The sequence below is a fragment of the Lissotriton vulgaris genome, chromosome 5 (assembly GCF_964263255.1).
Source record: "Lissotriton vulgaris chromosome 5, aLisVul1.2, whole genome shotgun sequence".
Taxonomy (NCBI): Eukaryota; Metazoa; Chordata; class Amphibia; order Caudata; family Salamandridae; genus Lissotriton; species Lissotriton vulgaris.
This window is the reverse complement of record NC_141693.1, coordinates 843,281,944-843,300,267: the sequence shown is the minus strand read 5'-3', so window position 1 is coordinate 843,300,267 and position 18,324 is coordinate 843,281,944. Positions and strand designations below refer to the sequence as shown.

General features: G+C 52.3%; 1 protein-coding gene across 1 annotated transcript in view; it reads right to left on the bottom strand.

Annotated features, from left to right (window-relative positions):
• ARL6 (ARF like GTPase 6) overlaps positions 1–18,324 on the bottom strand; it is a 632,324-nt gene that overhangs the window by 166,678 nt on the left and 447,322 nt on the right. The window contains exon 6 of the mRNA XM_086922390.1: positions 11,967–12,096. Within this exon, the coding sequence (XP_086778516.1) occupies positions 11,967–12,096 (130 nt within the window). The remainder of the gene's footprint in view (positions 1–11,966; positions 12,097–18,324) is intronic.

Here is an 18,324-nt window from a genome sequence, read left to right as displayed (position 1 = left end):
GCTGTTGTGTGCATTGTTGTCCAGTCGTTCCTTGAATGTAGTTTTCTTGGTGGCGCGGATCAGTTGATGGTGTTTTCAAGTGGCGAGCTTGAGGGTGGTCATGTTATCTGGTGTAGGGTTTCTGCGCCAGGCTCTTTCGAGGGTTCGGCAGTTCTTCTTGGAGCTCTTGAGTTCGTCGGTGAACCATGGTGCTTTCTTACTACCGGGTCTGCTAGGCGGGGTCCTCAGTGGGGCGAGGTCGTCTGCGCAGGTGCTGATCAACTTCGTGAGGTTGTCGGCTGCCTGGCTGGGGTTCGCTGAGCTGGTGGGAGGGTGCTGGCTCAGGGATGCGACGAGCTGGTCGGCAGTGATCTTGTTCCAGCTCCTGCGTACAGCCTGTTGTTGGTGATGGTGGGTCGTGGTTCTTCTGAAGCTGAAGTGGATGCAGCTGTGGTCCGTCCAGTGAAGTCCGGTGGTGTGGCTGAAGACAATGTCCTTGCTGGAAGAGAAGACGGGGTCGAGTGTGTGTCCGGCGTAGTGGGTGGGAGTGGTCACCAGCTGCTTGAGACCGAGGTTGGCGAGGTTGTCCAGCAGGGTGGTGGTGTTGCGGTCATTGTTGTTCTCCAGGTGGAAGTTGAGGTCCCCGAGGAGGATGTAGTCAGCGAAGGGGAGGGCGTGCGGGCAGATGAAGTCGGCGATGTCTTCGCTGAATTGTGTGCGTGGTCCCGGGGGTCTGTAGATGAGGGTGCCTCTGAGGGTGGTCTTGGGGTCAGTGTGGATCTGGAAGTGTATGTGTTCGGCGGTTGTGAGGGTGTCGTCGGTGTTGGTCGTGATGCGGATAGTGTTCCTGTGGACGATGGCGATGCCTCCTCCGGTCTGGTTGCCGCGGTCCCTCCGGGTGATCTTGTATCCGTCCGGGATGGCGATGGCGGGCGCTGAGGAGGCGTTCATCCAGGTTTCCGTGAGGAAGGCGACATCTGGAGATGTGGTGTCGAGGAGATTCCACAGTTCGATGGCGTGTCTGTGGACGGAGCGAGTGTTGAGCAGGATGCACTTCAGGTGGTTGCTGCTGGTGGTCGGCCTGGTGGGTGATCGAGTAGTGCAGGTCCGGATGCAGGTGAACTTGCAGGAGTGGCAGCTGAAGGGTCCGTGGGTGCGTTTCGGGGTGGCTTGGTAGCATCCCGGGATCCGCCCGGTGTTGAGTGCGTTGAGATCGGAGGAATCGTAGGTCCGGCGGGTGGGCTGGGATCTGCAGGGGCCAGGGGGTCTGGCACTGGGCGCGGTCCAGGCGCGGACGGGCTTACCTTTGGCGCGCTTTCGGCGCACAATCGGCGCGCCCGCTGCGCGTCAACGCTGCGCGTCAACGCTGCGCGTATGCCCGGTCTCCATTTATGGCGAAGTGGGATGGAGGGAGGAGCTGGGAGGCGGGAGCGGGGAGGGTACAGAAGAAAAAGGGGGCGTGGCCGCGAACACGGCGGCGGGGAGCGGGGCGGGGGGCACAGGGGCACAAGTTAAAACAAAACGACACGGATGATACAAGTACAACAAAGCAGAATCCCAAGGGGGGAAAACGGCAGTAAATACAGGGGTGGAACTAAGTGTTAGCACGAGGGGAGACAAAGAAACAAACAGTCAATGCAGTCAATGCGATCCCGCTAGGGCAGCGGGGGCGGGGTCGTGGCGGCAGGCTCAGCGAGACTGAGTGCAGCAGCGGGATGGAGGGGCACACTCTGCAGCTGGTGGCCGTGCGGTGCGGGGGTGTCCTGGGAGCAGGTCACCCATTCTCCATAAGATTGAGAACCCAAAGGTCTGTAGTGACCAATTCCCAATCTTGCAGAAAATAAGTAAGCCAACCCCCTACAGGATCAACATGATCCTGAATGGCGGATTTAGAGCTGCTTTGGTGTGGTAACAGGAGGGGAGATAGAGGAGGAGGAGGAGGAGGAAGAGGGCTGACGACCTCGTGGGCGACCTCTATTCTTGCCCCTGTAGGTTCTATACAAGGTGTTTTGCTGCTGCTGTTGCTGCTGCTGGGGTTGTTTGTAGGAGCGAAAGGACGATCTCCCAAAGCCTCTATACCTTCTAAAAGATGAACCCCTAGGCTGAGATTGAAGGCCCAAACACTTGGCCGTTGCCTTACTCTCTTTAAATCTTTCCAGGGCCGCATCAGCCTTCTTGCCAAAGAGACCAGAGCCATCGAAAGGTAGATCCTAAAGTGTTGCCTGTACATCAGGGGAGACCTCTGAAGATTTTAGCCAGGCACTTCTACTTGTAGCCACAGAAGATCCCATGATACTGGTGACAGAGTCTGCTGTATCCAAACCACTCTGAATCACCTGACGAGCAGCCGCTTCAGTGTCCTGTAACAGCTCATTAAAAATGTTTCTGTCATCTTCGAGCAATTTTGGGGCAAGTTGTTTCGCTGATTCCATAAGGGCATGGATATAGTGGACCATAAGACAGGTGGCATTAGTTGACTTAAGGGCGATGCTAGCTGAAGAAAACACCTTCTTAGCGGACTGGTCGCTAAGAAGGTGTCGTTTTTGACTGTGGGAAGGCACCAGTAAACTTCTTTGAACAGTCTGCCTGGACTACTAGACTCTCGGGAGAAGGGTGTGATGATAAAATACAGGATTGGTAATTGCCTCATTAAATGGTAGCAGAGGTTCTACAACAGAAGTAGGAGAGTGGAGAACTTCCGTCAGTAAGTTAGACTTAAATCAACAGAAGGAGGCTGAAGGTCCAAAAGTTATGCTGCCGTTTTAATAACTGAATGGTAGGGAGCAACATCCTTTGATGGAGCATCCGAAAGAGGAGAAAGTTCCTATTCAGGAGACATATCAAGTCCACTTGCCTCTTTTAACTCCATAAAACAGTCATCAGAGTCCTCAACCTCACCTTCCTCCATTTCCTCTAGATGAAATCTCTGCTCTTCCAAAACTCTCTGAGCCTCTCTCCTAGATCTTATTCTAGGGGCCAAAGCCGGTGGAGCCGAGACTGACTCCGAAGGACCTGGATCTGGCGTCGTACACGGATCTGTCGGCACAGCCTGCGCCGATCGAGGTCGAGCTGACGGCACCGGAGAGGATGGAAACGGCATCGACGTCCTCGGCACCGGGAAATGCCAAACACGGCGCCGTCGAGAGAAATGGCATGAATGGAGCCTCGGCATAGGCCTGAGGCACTCCCAAATTAAATGTTAATGGACCCATAGGACCCCCAGGTGCTCCAAAGGGGTACATAGCTCTATGGAATACTCCATACATCGCATTTAGATAATGCGAAGGATCTTGTCCTAAGCTCGGAAAAGTATATGCCCCAGGGACAGACCCAAATGCAGGCGTTACTGTGTTCGGGCCAACCGGCGCCAACAGCGGATCCGATGAATCGCCTGCTCATCCGGCACAGGAACCTCTTCTACCGGAGCTGGAGAATGTCCCGAAGTCAGTGAAAGAACCGGCGTCGGAGATCAAACAGGAGAAACTGCAGGTGATGCCAATTTCTCCAGAGAAGCTGGAATTGAGGGAGAAACTGGATTCGAGGGAGAAGCTGGATTCGAAGTAGAAGGAGACACGAAGTTCTTTTGGCGCCAATGGAATGTAGAAGCCAACTTCGGCGCCGTCTCTCTATCAGAATGATGTTTCGGAGAGTGCCTCTTCTTCTTCTTATGCTTCTTGACTCTTGAAGCATGCCCCGACGTCGATCGAGCCCGACCTCGACCTGGAGCGAGACCTCGACCTCGATCTTCTTCTTCCTCTTTTTTCTTTCATTTTTGCCATGAAGAGCTTCGCTTCTCTTTCTTTCAAGGCCTTTGGATTCATTTTCCTGCAACAGGCATATCCCTCGACGTCGTGATCCGACGATAGGCACCAGACGCAGTCTTCATGTGGATCAGTAATGGACATATGTCCTTGGCATTCCCTGCAGGGCTTGAACCCGGACTTCCTCGACGACATCCTTGAGAAGAAACAAGAAGAAGCACAGGAATACAGCCAGAAACACAAAGTATCAAGCCAAACAACGGAGAGTCCCAGAAAAACCGTTAGCGTCGACGGCACGGAAAAAAGGGAACTGACGTCATCAATCTGACGAGGCTCCTTTATGGCTCCAGTGACGTTAGCGGAGTCGCGAGCGGAGCCAAGGTTCTACGACGTCTTCCTCGTCGGCGTGGAGAGCTACAAAAAAATTCCGAATGCTGCTGGCACAGGGGATATTCACAAGGTGAGAAATCACAAGGTGAGAAATCCACTGGCAGATGTATCCATCAGAAAGGTAAAGCTTCATTTATCTGCAGCTGGCACCACTATCAACTATTCCATTCAGTTCAACCCCAGTTTCCTTTCATTTGAGGTAGCAACTCCTGTTTGGGGTGGTACCTGGAAAGTTTTTCCAATTTGCAAAAATATCTAAAATGGAAAGGAAATTTCGCAGAGGTTTCCGTCTGCCCCCACAGCTTCTGCGGTTACAACCACACTTTTGGAACTGGGTCACACTGCACATGCTATCCCTCATTTCTACAGGGTACTGAAGGCTGACAGACAAAAAATTGATCCCTTTGTTCGTTGGATATAGGACATCGACCTAGAGTCGCCACTAACAGATAAAGAATATAGCTCAACTCATGAGCAAGTGAAGCAGATTACGAGAAATGCCAAATTTTGGCTGACACATTATATTTACCTCCGCCACATTTACATGACCCTTCTGCAAATGCATGGGATTTACTCTAGCAGATCATCGACATGTCTAAAATGCAGAGGGAGGGCGTGGCTTGGATGCCGAGGAGGTAGGCAGCGTGAGCTCGGAGCTCCGCGCCCGATCCCGGAAAATATCCTGAAAATCTGATCGGACCCCGACGTGATTGATATCATCCGACACTGGAAGGTACCACGGAGGGTCCGGTGCCCACGGAGGACGACACCGGGCCATTCCAAGCCAGTTATCCGACTCTGAAAGTTGGACTCAGGCGCGAAGTCCTCGACCTAAAATGGCGGCGGTGGCATGAGACACGGAGACGACGGAGTCGCCGGGCTGGAGCCCTCCTAGGAGCTGCTACCCCTACAGGTCGGAGGAGCTAGCGGTTGCATCGCACCCCTCCCTGGGTGTTGGAGTGGACCTTGGGCGAACCCCGGGCGGTTGAGATCCGCCCCTTGGTAGTGGAGGCGACAGGGTGGCTGTGAACCAGTGACGGTGACCCCGGGCCTCTGAGCACGACTGGCGCCATCCGGGCTAGCGGTTGATCGGAGGCTTTGATCCCTAGATACAGCCTTGGATCCGGAGGCCTGAGCAGCGCCCCGGGCACGAAAAGGACAGGCTTTTCCGCTGCGGCTGCAGGGACCCATCCTGAGGGCTGAGCCCGGCGACGTGCGGAGGGAGAGCAGGGACAGAGTTGGAGACCACCGCTCGAGCCGGCCCAGATGGGGAAGCCAAATAAGAAGGGAGAAGGTGCGACCGATACAGAGGCTGCGGAAGGAGCGGATCGAGACCAATCGGCATTACAGCGGATGCAGGACCGTATCCTGGAGGCCATCGCCACCACAAGGGACGCTTTGCAACAAGATATAGCTCAGGTGGCGACGGGATTGGGCCTCCTGAAGGCCGACCATGATAAACTTAAGGACAGAGTGAAGTCCGTGGAGATCACGGTTAAGGAATTAGCCCCGGGCCATGCAGCGGTGAAGGCGCAGATGTCGGAGGTGATGGACCGCTTGAAGGTGCTGGAACGGAGGGCCGAAGATGCGGAAAACCAGAATAGGCGCAACAACGTACGCCTCGTGGGCCTGCCGGAAAAAATTGAAGGCGACGATATGGTGGGCTACCTCGATAACTGGTTGCGAACGGAGGTGGCACCGGAGGGACTGTCCCCCTTCTTCTCACTGGAACGGGCGCATAGGGTTCCGGCGCGCCCGCCGGCCTCAGGCCTCCCACCTCGCCCAGTGGTGTTCAAGTTGCTCCATTACCGGGACAGGGACTGGCTTTTGCAGAGGGCGAGAGAGGCAGGGCCCTTTCAAGTGGACAACAGCAGGGTCACTATGTTCCCGGACTATACGTTTGAGACGCAGCGGCTCAGGGCGAACTTTCTGTCCCTTAAGCGGGAGCTCCGCGATGAAGGCATCAAGTACTCTCTGCTGTTCCCCGCCAAGCTGAGAGTGGTGGTGGATGAACAATCTCTCTTCTTCACGTCCTCTGCGGACGCTTGGACCTGGTGGGACACCTATAAAGCGGGAACGGACGGTGCTAAGGCCAGGGAGGAGGAGGCCAAGGTGGCGCAACCGGTCAGGAAATCCCAACGGATCAGGAGGAACCGCAGGAGGACCGGCAAACCTTCGGTGTCGCAGACTGAGGCGGAGAGGCAGGCGGCCCTACAGGCGGTAGTGGACTTATCCAGGACTACCAGAAGCCAGTCCGGGAAGGGTACGGGCTCAGAGGACCCGGGCACGGGCTCGGAGACGGGACAATCGGAATTTGGTGGAGCCCGGGGCCCTATTGTGACGCCGCAGACTTCGGAGGAGATACTTGAGGCGTGTTGAACTGAACTAGTGGAGTGGACTCGCTGGTTGGACACCGGGGCACTGGGCCCGTGGCAGTGGGACGCTGTTACTTGAGGTCTTGGGGCGCTGTAATGTGGGGATTGTGGGGTGGAGTGCGCGGGGTTGATTTGCTTTGAGGAACTAGCGCATCGAGCCACGCCTTACTGGCCCCTAAGGTCACCGCAGTGGAGACTGCGGCCATTACTGCCTTTCTTTGAGGGGTGGTTGGGAGTGTTGGTTTGGATGGGGGTACTTCCAGTTGCGGGGGGGCCTGTCCTGGGGGGGTGGGTGTTGCGAGCAGTTGGGGTTGCTCAGGGGGTAGTTGTTGTTGGTGGGGTTTGGCTTCCTGTTTGGAGAGGGTGGGTGGGGTGGCCCGTGGTCGCGGAACATGCGGGGACATTGTTCTTTGTTGTCTGGTCCAGTTGTGTGGGGAGGGATGGCTAGTACCGGGGCATTGAAATGTGTGTCCTGGAATGTGCGGGGTATGCAGTCAATGACACGCAGGCATAAAGTTCAGGCATACCTCAAGCGTAGGGGGGTTCATATAGCGTTCCTGCAAGAAACGCATCTTAATAAGCAAGAGGGGGCTGCTCCGCAGAGACGCTGGAGGGGGCAGCTGTTTTACACGACGTTCTCAGCTTTTGCAAGGGGGACACTGATTTGGATACGGGCGGGGGTCCCCTTCCAGGTGACGAAAGCATTGGTGGACCCGGAGGGCAGGTATGTGGCGGTGGAGGGGAGGCTGAGAGGCAGGGTAATATCTCTCTGCAATGTGTACGCCCCTAATGTAGATCTGCCCGCATTTCTGTCTACAATCTCGGGCAAACTGGCGGGTTATTTAGCAGGGCCGGTCCTCCTGGGGGGGGATTTCAACTCAGTCGAGGATGTGTTATTGGATAGGTCCCATCCCCCACTGCGCGCGTCCCCAGTGTATAGAGTCGCCAAGCGCAGGTTGGAATGGCAGGAGAGCTGGGCCCTCAGGGATGCGTGGAGGGCGTTACACCCCACTACTAGGGACTACTCTTTTCACTCGTACCTGCATGATCTGCACGTAAGGCTAGATGCGTTTCTTTGTTCGCCTTGCGTGCTCCCTGCAGTGGGTGGGGCGGAATACTTGGCCAGGACGCTGTCGAACCACAACCCATTGTTGATATCTCTGAACTGGATGGTGACTGTTAACTGCGTGCCAACATGGCGCCTGCAACCCGACACCCTGGATGATCTGCTGTTTAGGGAGGCTCTGGGAGAACGCATTGAGAGTTACTTTGAGGAGAACAGTGGCTCGGCCTCCACGAGGGCGGTAGAGTGGGATGCGTTTAAGGTGGTGGTGCGGGGACACTGTATTGGGCACACGGCTGGGGCTCGCAAGACTTTGATGGACGATTTGGATAAGGCTGAAACGCGGCTGAGGGAACTGGAGAAGAGTCGCCCGAATCACCCTGAGTTGCAGGAGGGGCTTAGTGGTGCACGGGAGGGGCTGGCTGTAGAACTGGAACGGCTGCGCAGCTTTGACCATAAGGCGTACATGACGAGGGCACATGCGGAGGGCGATAAGGCGGGGTCTATGCTGGCATGGCTCGCTAACCCAGTCAGGAGGGGCATGCCGATCATGATGATCCAGGAGGTGGGGGAGGAGCCCTGCCATACTCAACCCGGGATCCTGAATAAGTTTCGTACTTATTACGAGGGGCTCTATGAAAGTGGTGAGACAGGAGGGGCGGATGAGCTAGGAGAGTTCTTGGACGGCTTACAACTGCCAAGGGTGGAGGACTCAGAGGCGGAAGAGCTGGGCCGGCCCATCACTCTTGGAGAGATAGGGTGTGCAGTAAAGCAAATGGCCAGGAACAAGACCCCGGGACTTGACGGGCTCCCGATCGAATTCTACAGTAAATATCTAGAGTACCTTGCTCCGCGGCTGCGCGAGGTATACAATGAAGCTCAAACGAAGGGTAGGCTCCCGACCTCCATGAGTGAGGCCCTCATGATCCCGCTCTTAAAACCGGGCAGAGAGGGGGCGGCTCTGTCCTCGTACCGTCCGCTGTCCATGTTGACGACGGACTACAAGATCCTGAGTAAAATTCTTGCCAACAGACTGCTGGTGCACATGACGGGCCTTGTTCATAGGGACCAGTGCGGTTTTATTCCGACACGCAACACTACCCACAATATTCGTAGACTTACGAGACTGATGGGTGCGGACTGGCCGAGCGCCGTTTCCCCATTTGTCCTTTCTATTGACATAGAGAAGGCCTTTGACAGCCTTGAGTGGGGTTACCTGTATGAAGTGATGCGACGCTTCGGACTGGGGGACGGATACATAAACTGGACTAAGGTCCTGTACACTGACGCGGTAGCGAGAGTTCGAGTGGGTACTCTGATCTCGAGGCAATTCCAGGTCAGGCGTGGCACCAGACAAGGATGTTCCCTATCCCCGCTCCTGTTCGCTTTGGCGATGGAACCCTTCGCTGTGGAAGCCAGGCTGGGCCGCCACTATGCCGGTTTATCGTTTAGGGGCAAACCGCACTTCATTTCTTTATACGCAGACGACCTGTTGATGTTTCTGGCCGACGCGGGCCCCGAGCTCGAGGGGGCACGGCGGCTACTAGGGCGGTTCGGCCGGTTGTCGGGCCTGAGGGTCAATTGGCCTAAATCCTGCCTGTTCCCCCTGAGGTCGGGAGAACCGTGCCCACTCACTGCGCAAGAACTTAGATGGGAGTCGCGCTGTCTGCATTATTTGGGGGTCTATGTTTATCATACCCCGGCTGATTTACTGGAAGGCAACATCACCCGCTGTATTAATGCCCTGCGGGGGTCCATGGACTTCTGGTCGACCCTGCCGTTATCCCTGGCTGGTAGGATCTCCCTGCTCAAAATGGTGGCCCTGCCCAGGCTTTTGTATTATTTTAGGACGCTTCCGGTGTGGATCCCGAGCTCTATCTTTAAACGCCTGAGATCTCTGGTCATAGCGTTCTTGTGGGGCACGGGAAGGAGGCGCATAGCGCTCGACACTCTGCTGCGCCCCAAGGATGAAGGAGGGATGGCGGTGCCGGACTTTGAAGGGTATTACCTGGCTGCGCAGCTGCAGATTTTTACTCAGGAGGTTGCGAGAGTGTATAGAGGCCCTGAAGACGCGAGAGTAGATGGCACCCCGCGGCATGTTCTGGCGTACATCATGCTGCACCAGAAGCTCCGGGTGGGAGACTTGACGGTCGAGGAGCAGACGTTTCGACTCTGCTGGGACCGGGCCCGTAAGCGGGCGGGAGTCCGCCTTATGTATGCCCCTGAAATTCCGTTGGGAATGGTCACGGCCCTCCCGCATGGAGGGGACTGGTCGCGCTTGCTAGGCTGGGAGGAGGCGGGGATACAAATGTTGGGTGATCTATATGAGGATGGGGTGTTGCTGCAGTTTCAGGACTTGCAGGAGCGTTTCGACCTGCCGAGGGGCGACTACTTGTTGCATGCAGCGGTAACAGGCGCTATGCAAGCCCGACGGGGGGGAAGGGTTGCAGGAGCCGGGCATCTCTATGGCCTGTCAATATACGATGATGGCAGCGGGGACCTATAGGGCTGTCACCTGCTTGTACTCTAGGATGCAGCGGGAAGCCTTGCAACCATTGACGGCCCTGAAGGCCAAGTGGGAGCTGGACCTGCAAGTGGAGATACCTGACACGACCTGGGGCCAGTTACTAAGGCGAGCACGGAAGAGCTCGAGAAACGCCAGGTTTCAATTAATCCACTTCTATGTCATTCACAGGGCATACCTCACACCGGGGAAAATACAACAGTATTTTGGGGTAGACAACGCTGCCTGCCCCAGATGTAACACAGTCGGGGCGGACCTGGGTCACATGTTATGGGATTGCCCCTCTCTGGGAGACTACTGGCAGGAAGTTGGGCGGGCCCTTAACAGCGCGACGGACAGAGATATCCAGTACACTAAAGCGGTTGGCATCCTCCATTGGTTCCCGCACACGCCCAGAAACAAGACTACTAGCAAATTTATAGACTTGGGACTTATTCTGGCCAAGCGGGAGATTACGAGGAACTGGAAGTCGAGAGTGGGGCCCACATATAAAAGATGGTATGGGGAATGCCTGAGGTGGGCCGCATGTGAAAGTACCTTGAGATACCAGGTGGCATGGAGGATGAATGACGAGAAGGCTCTGGAGAGGGCAACTGCATGGGAAATGATGGTGCAGGCGCTCCGTGACATGGACGCTGAGGAGTTGGAGGGCGAGGGTGAGCTAGATGGAGCAGGCCCTGTCACTGTATAGGAGAGCACACCTTAGCGAATGTCTGTTCCTCCTACAACGCACCAGGCACTTTTATACTACTGATACGGCGCAGAGCGACCACGGGGGAGGGTGGGAAGGAAGCTGGAATTGGCGGGCTGTTGGGGTACCGAAATCGGGGGAGGGGGAGGGGTGAAAATCATAAAAGCAACCCAGAAATGCTTGTCTACTACCACTGACAGACAATGTAAGATGCTACGAGAAGCACTCATGGATAAGGCCACCCACACCGGAGGAAGGGTGGGCCTCCCGGATAACTGAAAGACTAGTTAATACTACTCTTGTACACAGTGAATTATTATTGCTGCTTATCTTGACTGTACAATTATAAGGGTGTTGCAATAAAAATGATGTTACAAAAAAAAAAAAATGTCTAAAATGCAGAGAACAGAGTAATGACTTTCTTCACATGACATGGAGTTGTACGCATCTGCAAACATTCTGGCGAGTCGTGTTGCCTGAATTAATGGACATTATAAATATTCCTCCTAAGCTCGCAGTGCGACATTGCTTGTTTAATCTTAAACACAGGGATTAGTGCAGGAACACTGTGTGTTGCTATTCAAATGATGAGGTAGCTTGGTCCGTTACCACATCCTGGGCGAGAGATATGGGGAAGGGGGCTATCAGAGATGGCATTCGAATGAAGACGGTTATGACAGATACTAAACTCCTTGAAGATCTATAATTATGGTAGTGCTTGATACGCTGATACGCTGATACTAGAAAATGGAATGGAGCCAGTGGAAAAGTGATGTTGTGGTTGAATGATTTGCATTGGGAACTACAGATGACACCTGTGATTATTACTATGGTCCTAATTTATGTTTCCACTCATGTCGCCTGTACCATGGTTTATATTGAACTATATCAAGGTAAAACAAAACATAACAGTTAACATATTCCCTAATAAAGTTTATGCTCCCTGTAATGAAGTCCAGTAGTGACTGACTCATTCCAAATAGTGGGTTAGAGATTAAATGTTCTTCAAGTCTAGTCAGACTTTTGACCTGTCAAGTTTCTTTAGAACCCGCTGTTTCGTTTCAAACATTACTTGATGCCTTTAATTCATGAGCAGGAATAGGTAGTAAGTACATTCGTAACAGTAAATGGTAATCACGTTCAATACTACAAATACCATACAAAAGCAAATCTCAACAATTACCAGATGTGCCAAGGTTTATCCTTAATGTTTTCCAAAGACAGCAGCTGGGATACTTTCACAGATGACAGGGCATCCCTCAGGTCCATCTTGTTAGCGAAGAATAAAATGGGTATTCTTTTATGTTTTATGTCTGGGGATCAGAACAGATTAACAAGAGTGTCAAGTATGATTATGTAACAAACATAAAAGAAATGTAAAAAAGGAGGCCCTCAAGAAAATAATGGCCATATTTATCATTTCATGCAAAGCAGTAAGACACCTTGCTGTGCTACGCTGCTTGAAAGGGAGAGGGTGGGAAGGCTCCATATATATATAAAGATATGGCACATTCCGGCTCTCTGCTTGCACTGGAGCACAAACGCTGTCTAGCGCCAACACAGGCACTCTTTTAAAAAAAAAATGTTTTAATATATATTTTTATTGAAAGAAGAAAAACAAGAGGAAATATTACACATATCAGGTGTCATACAATAGAATATATTACAACGGTGAGTAGGCGAATAAGCGTGTGGAACGTCAACATGAACAGGTATATGAAAAAGGAGAAACAGTACGATCCACAACCCCGTTAAGCTGACGCCAGCAAGGTCCGTCCACCCACGATTCAGGATAATTAAGACCAGAGTAGACACCTAGATATGTGAGAAAGATCGACTCAGGATAAGCAACCCACCTCTCATAAAAAGGGCAAAGGAAAGAAAAAGGCCATAGAACTAAACAAAGACAAAATAAAACCCCTCCCCCCCTTCCCCTCTCAGTGCACCCCTGCAATAGCTACGGCCTAACCCCACTAGCAGCGTGCCTGTCGCCCAACAACTAATACCTAAAAGAAGGAAAAGAGTGGAGGAGGAGATGTCATACAGGCTCCCGGTCCCCCTCACTCCCCGCTAGAAGCAAACCACCCCTAAATATAGTCAACACATTGTGAAGCAGCAATTACAAAACAACCGGGGCAGTTTGTGAAAACCGCCCGACTCCCGCATAATTATAGGCTGCAAGTCCCGTATCAAATGAAGCCTTTTTATCAAACCCAGACAATCAAACTCAACCCTGGCCATCTGATTTTTCGTGCGAGCTCTCTCCAGTCGAACCGCTATCTCAACAGGAGAATCAAAACGTTCAAGAAAGTCAAAGTCAGTACGGTAGGATCGAACCCAAAGTATTAGTACTCGAAGTCCACAAGTCAAACGGAGATATCTGTCCACCAACAGTAAGTCACGAGAACGTAATTGAACCAACTGGGAGGAAAAGAATGATAAATCAATCCGATAGTCACTGAAGAAATTATCCTGGAGTATAAGATCAGCTGTGTCCATCTTGGGCGGTATCGGCATTGAGTATGATGAGCTTTTGGTAGTTCCAGGCTCGCTAGCTGTTGTTCGGGAGCCGACAAAAAACACCAGATCTGGTTTCCGCACGGGGCCCTCTGTCTCAGGCAACACAACGTGTTTCAAATCTATCGAAGGGTCGTAGTCCGGTCCCAGACACATATTTTCCGCTGTTACGACCATTTTATGGATGATGGTGGTGACCTGCGAGTGAAGCGCCCCAATGGCGGCCATTACGGTCTGCAACGACGGCGCACATTCCACCCGCTCCATATCCTCTCGTGAAGCGACAGATCAGATATTTGACCCCAGAGGTCGACTACTCCGGGGTAACAGGCACAAGCGGGGCCGACGTTAACGGTGGGCACCAGTCATTCTCACGGTCTAAACACCGTCGCCGCCAGAAAGGATCCAGGCCCGTCGACCCCGGGGGCTCTGCAGGGTCTTCGGGCGACGGACCCCCGTCCACAGCAACCGGTGCGTCTTGCCGCCGTATCCTCACAGGCACCCTTTTAACATGGTGCAAGTGTGCCCGAATTACAGGCAGGATTGATTTTGTGCAGGAAGGGGCAAATTCCTGAACAAAAACAATCTGAGACTTTTTTCCCTCTTTCCATGCAGAAAGAGTAAAACAATAGGAAGAAAAAGATATTTTGCAACGTTACGCCTCTGCTGGGAAGGTCCCAGGTCTACAAGTTTTGATAAATCTGGGAATGCGTCTGAATCCATGGGTGGATGCTTGGGAGGACCCACGCTCCACTCCTGGAATGCAAATCAGCAACTTTAGCTGCATTGTATTACTTCAGATTTACCAAACCATGCAGGGCCAAGCAAGGTGGCCTTGCATGGCCTGGTAAATCTCATTATATGTTTTGCTTTGCCCTGCGTCTTCTAGCGTGGGGCAAAAGCGACAAAAAACCCTCGATAAATACGCCCCAAGCAGTATATCAGTGCATGATATTTGAAGTTGCACTAACTGCCTGGGCTGTCAGTTCTAGTTTAAAAAGGCATTGGTCATCGGCAATCGAGGCACTTTTACAGCCAGCAGTACATCGAAGGCTATGCAGTACTTTGAGGAAAAATGAATTCAGGGAAGACAATATGATGCATTTGGAAAGCTAATGTCAACAAATTAATATCACTGTATTTCAAAAGTATATTTTGAAACTTGTGACTAGAATTAATATTTCAATGAATCCTACCTACCAGAATAAACTGATCTCATACTTCGGTGTATGATAACAGTAGAAGGGTTCATTTTCATTTTCTTTATGCAGGAGCTGTAGGCAAAATGCTAAAAGTGTTTACTCGTAGTGTAGAGTCAAAGACTTAAAAATTGCACTTGTCAAGCAACAAATAACAGTTTTTTCATGAGAAAGCAAAGTACACATGAAGATCATCCCACCATCACAGAAGAACAAGGTATTTGGTAACGCCTTATCTGGTAAAGACTCTATCTAACCGAAGATTCCTTACCTTAGGATATTCCCCTGGCATCAGGCTGGATCCAGAAATTTTCAAGCAGTAACTCTGTGCACCAGTAGGTAGGTGGTTTGTTTGGCTCTGTGTTAGGGTAGTCCGTACCGAAGTGACATGTGTGGTGCTACCCCAGCACCCTGACTTCAGTTTCTTTTCACGACTTTCCACGCCAGGAGTGTGGAGTCACAAGGAAAACTAACAACTGGTGTGAATGTCTAAGGTCCTTAGAAGGGTGTAATCAGTTTGCAGAGTGCAGGGGATCAGTAAGGTATCAGTGACTAGAGTCTCTACCAGATAAAGCGTTACTGAAGGTAAGTAACTCACTCATCTGATAAAGACTTCTAGGTGCAGACACCTTACCTTTGTTATAGATACCCAAGCAATACCTACCAGGGGGTGGGTCTGTAAACAGATTAGACCAAAATGTCCTGTGACTGAATAGGCAAAATGCCCATCATGAGGGACCTGACTGTCCAGACTGTAGTACCTGGTGAACGTGTGTAGTGATGCTCAAGTTGCTGCCTGACAGATTTCCAGGACAGGGGCTCTGCTAGTTAACGTAGTGGTCGTGGCATTGGCTCTGCTGGAGTAAGCTTGCAAACCCTGGAGGTTGCTTTTTGGCCAATGTGTAGCAGATCTTTATGCAGTACACAAGCCATCGCGAGATGGTCTGTTTCTGCACTGCCTTCCCTTTCTTAGCTCCGACATAACCTAGAGTTGATCGTCTACCCGGAATGTGATCGATGTGGTACAACATTGCTCTTTTTGGAAGCTGACGGTGGAGTCTCTCCTCTTCCTTAGAAGGATGAGGCGGGGAAAAGAAGGTAGGCAAGGTGATGTTCTGGCCTACATGAAAGTTTGTCACAACCTTAAGAATAAAGGAGGTACGAGTCCTCAGAACCAGCTTGTCTGGGTAAAAGACGGTACAAGGAGGGTGAACAGAGGCTTTTACTGACCCTCCTGGTCGATGTAATGGCCACTAAGAAAGCCGTCTTGGGGTTACCAGAAGTAATGTCTTGTTGTGCAGTGGCTTCAAAGGCGCACAGATGAGTCACAACCAGACTGAAGTCCCACGGGGGCATGATAAATGGTGTTAATGGAAACAAATATTGGGGACCTATCAGGGTCCTAGTCACAACAGGTGACTTGAACAAAGAAGGGTGGTCCTGCAACCATAGAAAAGTCAAAATGGCTGATACATAGCGTTTAACTGAGACCATAGCAGAGCAATACTAGGCCAAAGACAGCACAACAAGTAAAACTGGGAATGGAGGTGCAGAGAGAGAGTCGATATTCCTGAATGCACACCTTGTTACAAATTTGTGAGAACTGCAGGCGTTGACCATTGTACATGCATGCCTGGCTACCAGAATAGCATCGCAGATTTCAGGAGAAAGATTGAAACCTGGCAACTATTGCTGCTCAATCTACACGCAAGAAGGCAGAGGGTGCGCAGGTTTGGGTGCAGGACCATCCCCTGTTGCTGCAACAGAAGATCCGCCCAAAGAGACAGTCTGAACAGTCAATCAATCAATCATCAGAATTTGTAGAGCGCACTACTCACCCGTAAGGGTCTCAAGGCGCTGAGGGGGGAGGGGGGGGGGGGGGGTCGCCACTGCTCGAACAGCCAGGTCTTGAGTTGTTTCCTGAAGGAGAGATTGTCCTGGGTCAGCCGAAGGTGAGTGGGGAGGGAGTTCCATGTCTTGGCTGCCAGGTAGGAGAAGGATCTTCCTCTGACGGTGGATTTCCCAAATCGTGGGACGGAGGCGAGGGCGAGGCTGGCGGATCAGAGCTGGCGGGTGGGTGTGTAGAATGTGAGACGGCTGTTGAGGTACTTAGGGCCCGTGTCGTGGAGAGCCTTGTGTGCGTGGGTGAGGAGTCTGAATGTGATCCTCTTGTTGACGGGGAGCCAGTGAAGGTCTTTCAGGTGGGCAGAGATGTGGCTGCGGCGAGGGATGTCCAGGATGACTCGTGCTGAGGCGTTCTGGATGCGTTGGAGTCTTTTCTGAAGTTTGACTGTGGCACCAGCGTAGAGGGTGTTCCCGTAGTCCAGACGGCTGGTGATGAGGGCCTGGGTGACCGTCTTCTTGGTTTTGGTGGGGATCCATCGGAAGATCTTTCGGAGCATGCACAGGGTGTTGAAAGTAGGATGAGGAGACGGCGTTCGCTTGCTTGGTCATGGCGAGGGAGGAGTCCAGGATGAAGCCTAGGTTGCATGCGTGGTCCATTGGTTTGGGTGCGCAGCCCAGGGCTGGTGGCCACCAGGAGCCGTCCCAGGTGGAGGGAGATGGTCCGAGGATGAGGACTTCCATCTTGTCTGAGTTCAGTTTCAGACGGCTGATCTTCATCCATTCTGCGACGTCTCTCATTCCTTCCTGGAGGTTGGCTTTGGCGGTGGCGGGGTCGTTGGTGAGGGACCGTGGTTGCGCTCAATAACTCAGGATACCAGATTCTCCGTGCCCAATCCAGAGCCAAAAGAATATATCGGACTCTGTTGTTCCTGATCTTCTTGAGAACTCTGGGCAGGAATAGAATTGGTGTAAAGTCATAGAGGAGGCCAGACTTCCACTCGAGGCAAAAAGCGTGTCTTGGTGATGCTGCCTTGAAAACTCCAGCATGCAAAACTGCTGACACTGCGCATTCTCAGCAGCGCTGAACAGGTATAACCAATGCCCTTTCCACTCTTGGAAGAGACCTTGCGATACTGTCGGATAGAGACGTAATTCGTGATCCACTAGGTATTGACGACTGCATTCACCACCAACAGCTGGATCCTCTTCCCGCGTGAACCGCGCCCCCTTCCAGTGCCACGCCTCCCCTCTGCTAATTTGAACTTAAGCAAGCCCAGCAACGCGCACCGCGGGACGCGCGGGTCGGAGCCCGGGGCGAAGACCGGGCAAAGAGCGGGCCGTTAGAGGCCGTTCAATGACGTAAGAGACTGGACTGGGCCACCTTTCTTATTTCCCCATCTGGTTGTACCCCCCTCCATCTTGCTATTACCATTATCATAGTTTAGCAATAATGGTCGTTACTAGGGGAACCAAAACCAAAGCTCCGGGTAGCGTGGGCAAATTGCTTGGTCCTATGGACGACTTCATTACGAAGGCGAATACGTTCATAGACCAAAGCATTTCACTAATAGAAGAAAGGGTCTCCTTAGACCTGGCATTCGCCAAAAGATCCTCTTTGGGGAACTTGGCGGAGGCTAGATCACCTGCTGTAGGAGCCCCGAACGCTGAGGTAAACCAGAGTCGAGAGAGACGCAGTTTACCTAATACAGTTGACTTATCAGTGTTCCACCTTGGAGACTCACAGCTTAGCTTTGACCTAGAAAAAACACCGGACCTAGTCCCACAAACCTTACCACAAATCTCGTCCATAGACAAAATGATAGAAAGGGGAAGGAGGGAGGGGGCGATAAGTAAGAAAAGGGTTCCCCTTAATCACCCAATACCAAACAACCCGACCCACATACCTAGCGCCCCACAACATCGAGCGGATAGAGTAGAACAAATAGGAGTCCCAGTGTTAGTCCATCACTCAGAGAATGA